The sequence below is a fragment of the Xenopus laevis genome, chromosome 4L (assembly GCF_017654675.1).
Source record: "Xenopus laevis strain J_2021 chromosome 4L, Xenopus_laevis_v10.1, whole genome shotgun sequence".
Taxonomy (NCBI): Eukaryota; Metazoa; Chordata; class Amphibia; order Anura; family Pipidae; genus Xenopus; species Xenopus laevis.
Window position 1 is genome coordinate 12,799,754 of NC_054377.1, and position 9,475 is coordinate 12,809,228.

Consider the following 9,475-nt stretch of genomic DNA (forward strand, 5'->3'; position numbering starts at 1 on the left):
GGCGCAAATGCGCTACCACTACGCTAATTCACTAATATGTTAGTTAATTCACTATGTAAGTTACGCCCTGGGCGCCAAACACTGGTGACTTTTCACTAGCGTGGTCTGTAGTGCAAAGTCAAATCTGGCAAAAGAGGTAACGTTCAATAAAATCAGCACTTTGAATTTGCGGAGTTACGACCTTTCGCCAGAGCGAAAAGTTGCCTGGTAATAAAGTGCTAAAGAACGCTAACAATGATCTCTTTCGTTATAGAATTGACGCCTGTGCCTGTTAGTAAATTGGCGATATCCCTGCGGATGTAACGCTGGCAAATTGTCGCTAGCGTTAGCCACTTCGTCCTTTAGTGAATCTGCCCCTTAGTCTTCCTCCTGTTGGTGTCACTTGCAAAAGACTTAAGGCTTTATCGTCTAAAGCAGTGTTCCCTAACCAGAGGCTCAGAAGCAAACCCTTGGATGTTGCTCCCAGTGGCCTCAAAGTAGGTGCTTATTTTTTAGTTCTTGGCTTGAAGAAAGTTTTGGTTGCCATAAAATCCAGGTGTTCTGCCAAACAGAGCCACCTGTAGGCTGCTAGTCCACATAGGGGTCTCCATATAGCCAACCAATGACCTTATTTGGCACAGCCTGAAATTATTTTCAAACTTTCTTTACATTTGAAAGTGGCTCACAGGTAAAAAATGTTGGGGACCCCTGGTCTAAAGATACCCACAGGTGCTCAGATTTTGGCTAATGGTACCATATGATACGCATATCGCATTCATAAACTGATCAGATGGGGCACAAACTCTAGTTAGATGAAGACAACACTAGACTGAGTATGTTGTTCACAGCTTCCCATGGTGCATAGGTCCAGTTTTGGAATCAGCCTCCTAGGGCAGAGAACCTATCATGCAGAGCTTACTGTAGATAGTGTGGAATGTTATCGATATGTAAGTACTAATGATGGCAACAAGAAATAATTAATAGGGGTTGTTGATGGTTTGGACCCACTGTGAGTTCTTTATACATGGGTTCTCTACATAATTCAATTGTCAATTCAGAATAGTCCTTTGGCCCACCACTTACACTTGTGTGGCAATAATCACCTCTGGTGGTGAGCCAAAGGACTACCCCAGTGTAGATATCTTTCAATATTACTTAAGGGTTTATACTTATGCTCCATATTATTTTATGGTGAGGATGGGATACATCAAACCCTTAACTCTCAACAGTGCAGCTCAACTATCACTGCTCTCAAGGTCTTAGTCTTCTCTATGTGTAAGATTTGCCATCAGTTCTGGTATGCAGGTGTGTTGGAGTGACATAAAGAACAAGCTGAGCACTAATGTCTTTGTATTTGCTACTCAACAATAATATCTTCTCATTTCTGTGTATTTAGCTTGTAAAATCCTTACTGCTCCTTAAGACACCAGCTACATTGATTAAGCATGCTTTGTTATGTTATTGATATTCAATGGCAGAATCACAATAATAAACTATGGGGGTTTTGACTCTTGTAAACAATATAAATCAATAAAAGGGTCCCTGCTCTTGGAAATAACTGATTTCAAAGTAAAAGGACTGAAAGAAGAGGCAGTAAAGCAGAAGGAATGTGTTTAGTTAAGCCTGTATTCATGCCTAATCAAATTTGCTTGAAGTAAAACAAACAGGCCTTTTTTAGAACCAAAAGACTAACAAAACTGTTGACGCCATAGTTCACTGACCACAGTAGCAATTTTACACCTGACTAAATTGCTAAGAGAAATGAGTGCAGCAAACGCCTAGGGTGGGAAAAAAGGCATTGGGTGGCCAATGATGGGCCCAACCATGGTCAAGTATTTTGATGGGCCTGGGGTTTGGAATCAATGAGATCTGTCAAAACCAAAAATCTTATTGAATTATCCAATTATGGGACTATGATCAACTTCCTATGCTCTTCTGATCCAAATATGTGCAATTAAGTTTTAGAGCTAACAAGGTACGTTAGTATTATGACTTTGTCAGCCTTTGTGACTTTTTCATCGTTTTGAATTTATCAGCTTTTGTCTGGGTCTGCCTGTGTTGTACGGCAAGTTTCAGCCACAATCTCCTTTTAAATGTCTCATTAAAATCCCAAGGACAACTTTTTATTCAAGTTGTCCTTGGCATTTCAAAGAGGGCCATTCACTTATTCATTAACAGATGGCATAAGATCGAGGTACTGTACCTGCACATCGCCTTTGATATTTTATCATCATTATGCCAAAACTATACTAATGTGCCAGTAAATGGAACTTTAAATTCAGAGACTGCTCAACAAGGAGAAGCTATTCCTAGTTGTACCTGGTAAATTACCTACTGGGGCACGAACCAATCTTTGAATAATCCAGTCCAACTGGAACCTATGGTGGTGCTAAGCTTGCCTTTCTCCTTAAGTAGCAGTTTGTTAGGCATCCCTAAAGGACCAAAATGCCCTGAGCTTTCATCTTTTCTCTAAAAAGGAGGCTGATACTAGGGGCAGGCAGTAGAGGCACATGTCTAGGCTGCAATGGTGGGGGTGTATTAAGACCAAATTCCTCTGCCACCTTTTCTAACTCCTGGGATCAGGAATACCAAGCAGGGAATGGGGATAGTAGCAGTGATAGGTGGGTGAAGATTAAGAAAGACACAGAGAGGAGTTGCTGTGTGGGGGAGGGGCCAATGAGGGAGGCTTGCCTTGAACACCCTTGTTGCCCGGTTCTTTGGCTAGTGTCCTTTCCATCACGGTGACATGCCAACATATTTCCCCACTCCATGGTATCCCTTGTCCTATTCAAGCGGGGAATATGTATAGTACAGTTTGCTCAGAGGGCAACTCTATTATGTTCATGCTCCTACCTATGGGTGAAGCAAAAGAGATACCTGAGAACATGGGAAATATGTGAATACTCTGGATCAAACTTGAAGGGGTAGTTCACCTTTAAATAAACTTTTAACATAATGTAGACATTGATATTCTGATTTGCAATTGGCCTTAATTTTTTTTTCAGCTATTTAGGTATTTTAGGGTGGATAGGGTCTTATATGTCCTCGGAATATGATTAGAAAAGAGCCTACATAGGAAAATAAAGTAAGAATAACAATAAAATTGTAGCCTCACAGAGCAATAGTTTTTGGCTGCTGTGGTCAGTAACCCCCATTTGAAAGAGGCAGAAGAGAAAGGCAAATTATTAAAGAACTATTTAAAAAAATAATAATAACCAATTGCATAGTTGCTAGTTGCTATAAGTTAACTAAAAGATGAACTACCCCTTTAAATGATTCGATCCATCCAAAAAAAAGATTTTTCTACCTTGCTTTCCCTTTAACCATTTGAGCAGCAATTATTCTAGAAGTTCCAAGCTGCTCAAGACTGAAAGTTTGAGGGAGATCTAATATATTTCAGGCTGGCTCTAGAGGCGCTAATGCTGAAAAATTGTCTTGCCTCTGGCCTTCGCTAGACATTGCAACCAACTCCGATTATTATCATCTGCTTTATGATTTTCTGTATAACAAATATATTGGAGAAATTCATCAAAACTGTTTCGTGCCACCGGAGAGGCCAACAGCTATTTTCATCCCTCCGTTTTTAAGTTTCTCCCTGGACTTCACTGGACAGAAGAAGTTATCATTTTTTTATCAGATTGCAAGTGCCATCTTATATCTTGTCTCTCTCTTTATCGCTTTTATAGGCTGGAGGTAATCATAGTCCCACCGCTGGTAGATAAATCCACTGATAGCCCGTAATGCTTCTCTGCTTAAATTGTTACTTGTCATATACCTTCAGGCATTTAGTAGACAAGGGCCAATGTTTAACTCTTCATATTGGAAGCTGGGAGACCATTCTCTTGGCACCTACTGCTATTGGCTTATCATAAATTCTATGAGCATTAACAAGTCATAAAACCTTGGGGAGCGTGAAGTACAGATTTATCACAAAGCCATAAAGAATTCTAGAGAAAAATAACCATGATTTATTAGAGTATTAATTATGACTTAAATCAATCCTGAACATCATTATAAATAAATAAGGATCCTTGTTCATTAACCAGTCAAAGATACTGTCTCATTTAATGGCTACACAACGACCTTAGGGGGTTATTTACTAAACCCATGTTTTTTTACTATAAATCCAGAATTTTTAGTAAAAAACAAATCACGAATTTTTGGAAATTTATTAAACCCCAAGGATGAAAAAATCTGAATCTCTAAATCTGGCGTTTCAGAACTGTCGAGGTTGCATATAAGTCGATGGGAGAAGTCCCAATGATTTTTTGATGTGCGCTGGGTTTCGTGCAATACCCCAAAGTTTTTGGGCAGAAAACATAAGAAATCAGAGTTTTCGGGTGAAAAACCTGAAAAAATCTTGAAAATTGGATGTAAAATCCAAAAAAAAACTTGAAAATCTGAATTTTTTCACAAACCAAATTCTCGGGAAAAAATAATAATAAATAAGCATAAAAAACCCAAGCGGATTTGATCGGAATTCGGACTTTGATAAATAATCACCTTAAAGTTCTGGGACTTACATGGTTAAATAAGTCAAAGGAAGAAATTTGGAATTTCAGATTATCTGTAAAGCAGGACAGGGCTTCCTAGAACATAAGAGCTCCTTATTTATATACATTTCTCAGATGTTTATTTTAGAAAAGATCTGAGCAGATGTTAAGTCCAGAGATCACTCCACCCAGCAGAAATTAGATTTCTTTAAATAACCTTCTCTTGACTGTACAAGGTCTCCATATGGTTGAGGAATTCAGAGGTTACTGCAAAACTAACAATTTTCCATCTACCCCAGCCATTGTCTGTGTGAGTAACATTTCCCAGGCTGACAAGTGAATATCCCAGTTTCCTTCCAGGGCTACACGTGTGTCTGTCAAGGTACTAAGACTAAAAGAATCCTAGAATTTCTATGTAGACATTAAAGAACAATGGAAACATATGTGATAGACGTTAACAAACCTACAGTCAAGGTTTGAAGAGTACATCAAGTCACTCACCCTCCCAAACAGGTTCCTCATTTACAGGAGCCATCACAGCTTGCTTCTAAAGATCCCAATGTTGGGAGTGGGACTGTGTTTTTTTATTATTGGCGTATTTAAGAAATAAATACTAGAATATCTCTAGTCTTTAGGGATCAGGAGCTCTAAGGTGCTACAAGACTACAGTTGAACAAATTGTAGAGCCACCCATGGGGTTCCAACGTAAACTTTACATGTGAAACCACAGGCTCTTGCCACCACAAAGCTAGGCAGATATAATTTATACTGTACAACAATGGTCAGCAAGTGGATTGCATCTCTACACCCAGTGAAGAGTACAGTCAAATTTCCTTAGCAAAGACTCACACTCACTATAGTCAAGTTCAAGGTAAGCCAGAAGGTAGCTACCTTACTAATTTGCTTTTTGGAATGGTGTGAAAGAAGAGCACTTGTCAACAAGAGGAACCCATGTCAACAATAGAAGAGCATACTGACTCCATGTGTAGAACAGTCTGGCTGGAACTTAGCTCAAGAGGGTTTGGATGAAGCCATAATAACCCCAGTGCCACCACTATGGCACTTCTAATAGAGCACATAAAGAAGGAGGTTATCCCAAACATTTGCTGGGACATCAATAAAATTTCACAAGTTTTTGCACGTTGCATTGTTATGCGAGTGACATTTGGGAATATGAAACGTTAAACTGACACTGTTCTACAGCAGCAGGAGAACCCAACAGAGAACCACGTACAGAATGAACTGAGCTGTACATAAGGACTTATGTATTGCTGCTTATAAGCTCCAACATCTAAATCAGTATCTGAATTTCCCAGCAAATACTGAGCTCCTTCATTTGGCTTTGAAGTTGATTGAGAAAACTCAATCTAGAGATGCAAACTGTAGCAAATACAAATACATATAACTCATCCTCCAATAATAGTCTGTGCCTGGACTTGTTAGAATGGAAGTATGTAGGTTGCTCAGAAAAAGCAGTAAGCTTCCACTTTGTTGAAACGTATCATCAAAATCCGACTTGCACATTGTCAAGCTTTCCCCCTCCCAGTGAACCACGCCCATTTAAAGGTGCATATTCATAAAATGACACATATTTTCCTTGGTAGTTTGATTTGAATACATCTTGTTAATTTATAAATTCATTAATAAGCACATTTAACCTGATTTGGTCTGGTTTGTCTTTGCATTCAATCAACTATCTAGCAGATATATCTATAGCAGATTTGCCAAGAAATGTATATTAGGCAGATATATCCTGGTCTGAGCCCATATCCATATGGAAAAAAACTCCCACCCCCGATTAGAAATTTTAATACTTTTACTGTAGATGCAAGAACCCTATTTAGAAGCCTAAAAGGGCACCTGGTCAATGAAGTTTGAGTAGCTATGAGTTTAAACGTGTAACTGGGCTGATACCACCTGCTGCAGCACATCTTTGAAGCCAGATCTCTCAGATCTCCTTTTCATGCACGTTGGCTTAGTAGTATCCCTTAGTCAAGAGATTCTGCAGTCGGCGGAAGTTTGTTATCAAACACATGCTGCAGAACCTCTTTGAGACTAGATCTCTCAACACTGTGTTTCTTGCATATAAGCTTGGAAGTATCCCTTAGACAAGAGGTTCTGCAGCAACGAGAAACTTATTATCAAACACATGCTGAAGAACCTCTTTAAAGCCAGATCTCTCAGCTCTCCATTTCTTGTACACAAGCTTAGTAGTTTCCTAGGTTCTGCAGCAGCTGGAAGCTTATTAGCAAAATAAAATTGGATCTTTCAACTCTCCTTTTCTTGCACATGAGCTTAATAATACTGTATCTCTTAGGCAAGAGGATCTGCAGCAGCTGGAAGCTTGTTAGCAAACACATGCTGCAGAACCTCTTTGAGACTTGGTCTCTCAACTCTGCGTTTCATGCACATGAGCTTACACGTATCCCTTAGTCAAGATGTTCTGCAGCAGCTGGAAGCGTTATATCACAATAAATCTCAACCTTTCAACTCTCCTTTTCTTGTACATGAGCTTAAAATGATCCCTTAGTCAAGAGGTTCTGCAGAAGCTGGAAGCTTATAAGCAATATAAAACTGGATCTTTCAAAATAAAACTCTACCGTTCAACTCTCCTTTTCTTGCACTGAGCTCAGTAGTATCATTTAGTCAAGAGGTTCTGCAGCAGCTGAAAACTTATTAGCCAACACATGCTTTAAAACCAGATATCTCAGCTCTCCATTTCTTGTATATGAGCTTAGTCGTTTCCTTTAGTCAAGAACTTCTGCAGCAGCTGGAAGCTTATTAGCAAAATAAAACTATATCTTTCAACTCTCCTTTTCTTGCATATGAGCTTAGTAGTATCCCTTAGTCAAGAGGTTCTGCAGCAGCTGGAAGCTTATTAGCAAACACATGCTGCAGAACCTCTCAGCTCTGCGTTTAATGCACATGAGCGTAGAAGTATCCCTTAGTCAAGAGGTTCTGCAGCAGCTGGAAGCGTAATGTCAAAATAAAACTCAACCTTTCAACTCTCCTTTTCTTGTACATGAGCTTTTAGTCAAGAGGTTCTGCAGAAGCTGGAAGCTTATTAGCAATATAAAACTGAATCTTTCAAAATAAAACTCAACCTTTCAACTCTTCTTTTCTTACACTGAGCTTAGTAGTATCTCAAGAGGTTTTGCAGCAGCTGGAAGCTTATTAGCAAACACATGCTGCAGAACCTCTTTAAAACCAGATCTCTCTGCTCTCCATTTCTTGTACATGAGCTTGGTAGTTTCCTTTAGTCAAGAGGTTCTGCAGCAACTGGAAGCTTATTAGCAAAATAAAACTGTATCTTTCATCTCGCCTTTTCTTGCACATGAGCTTAGTAGTATCCCTTAGTCAAGAGGTTCTGCAGCAGCAGCTGGAAGCTTGTTAGCAAACACATGGTGCAGAAGCTCTTGGAGACTAGATCTCTCAACTCTGCGTTTCTTGCACATGAGCTTAGAAGTATCCCTTAGACAAGAGATTCTGCAGCAGCTGGAGGCTTATTAGCAAACACATGCTGCAGAACCTCTTTAAAACCAGATCTTTCAACTCTCCTTTTCTTGCACATGAGCTTGGTAGCATCTCTTAAGCAAGAGGTTCTGCAGCAGCTGGAAGCTTATTAGCAAACACATGCCGAAGAACCTCTTTAAAACCAGATCTCTCAGCTTTCCATTTCTTGCACATGAGCTTGGTAGCATCTCTTAGGCAAGAGGTTCTGCAGCAGCTGGAAGCTTATTAGCAAACATATGCCGAAGAACCTCTTTAAAACCAGATCTCTCAGCTTTCCATTTCTTGCACATGAGCTTGGTAGCATCTCTTAGGCAAGAGGTTCTGCAGCAGCTGGAAGCTTATTAGCAAACATATGCTGCAGAACCTCTTTAAAACCAGATCTCTCAGCTTTCCATTTCTTGCACATGAGCTTGGTAGTATCTCTTAGGCAAGAGGTTCTGCAGCAGCTGGAAGTTTATTAGTACACCCCTGGTCTCCCAAGGTTCTTCTAAACCACAAGTTCATTTTACAAATGAATACAGACAATTTAACCTATTTATGATTTAAAAAGAATTTGTAAACGACAGACTGCAAGTTATCACTCTCCCTCCCCGTGTCACTCACCTCTGTAAGTGTTTCCTGGTTTGTAGAACTCTGGATCCCCTTCCACTCTCATGCTAAATTCATTATAACCTTCTTTCCTTGTGCCTCCTTGAGCTCTCAGAATCCTGCTACAATATCCCTCTGATTTTATAGCTTTTTCTACTGTTTCGTCCAGAAAGCCAAGCACCATTAAAGCATAAGACGTTGCCACATACTGCCAGAACAGAGGCTGGAAAATCAGTCCCATTTCCAAATAAGAAGAAGGATAAATATATATATATATTTATATATAATAAGAAGAGAAAAATGAAAAAAAGGAAATATCCAGTGGGAAAGCAGCTGCTGGAAATGCAGGGAAGGAAGAAAGCAAAGGTCTGATCCTGGGCAGATCCTGAAGTGAAGTGATGTTTTCTTTCCCAGCCTGTGTAATGTTTACTTTCCCCAGCTCAATTCACAGGGTTTGGTGAAATAGCAGAGCACTGGGGAAGACGCTGCTGTCTCCCTGACATCCAACAAAGCTCTGGGCTGACAGACTAGGAATTAATCATGCGCATTCCTCCCTCAGCCTATAGTTACTACTCATATGTAGAGTTAGGAAACATTCCCCTCTGGCTGATACTGACAGTTTCATACTCGGCAGTTTTAACCAGGGGAATATTATTAACTCTAGGCATTCGGGGGGGAATGGATGTGACGAAATTCACAGGGACGTAAGCTGAGTGAGCGCCTGGGATGTTAACTATTGAGGAGGCAGAGGAAATATTCCAGCGTTTTTTAGGATTTCTTATTTAGGGCTGTGACTTATTCATCAGGGGAGACTGATGTAACATGCTGAGAGGCAGATTAGAAATAAGTATGTACAGTATGCCTGCTGCAGACTGTGTGGTTTCTTAGCAGCCATTGAGGGG

General features: G+C 39.9%; 1 protein-coding gene across 1 annotated transcript in view; it reads right to left on the minus strand.

Moving 5' to 3' along the window:
• Window positions 1–9,265, minus strand: part of spon1.L (spondin 1, extracellular matrix protein L homeolog) — a 199,104-nt gene extending 189,839 nt beyond the window's left edge. Inside the window, exon 1 of the mRNA XM_018257439.2 lies at window positions 8,589–9,265. Coding sequence (XP_018112928.1) covers window positions 8,589–8,814 — 226 coding nt within the window. The 5' untranslated portion in view covers window positions 8,815–9,265. The remainder of the gene's footprint in view (window positions 1–8,588) is intronic.
• Window positions 9,266–9,475: the final 210 nt, after the last annotated feature.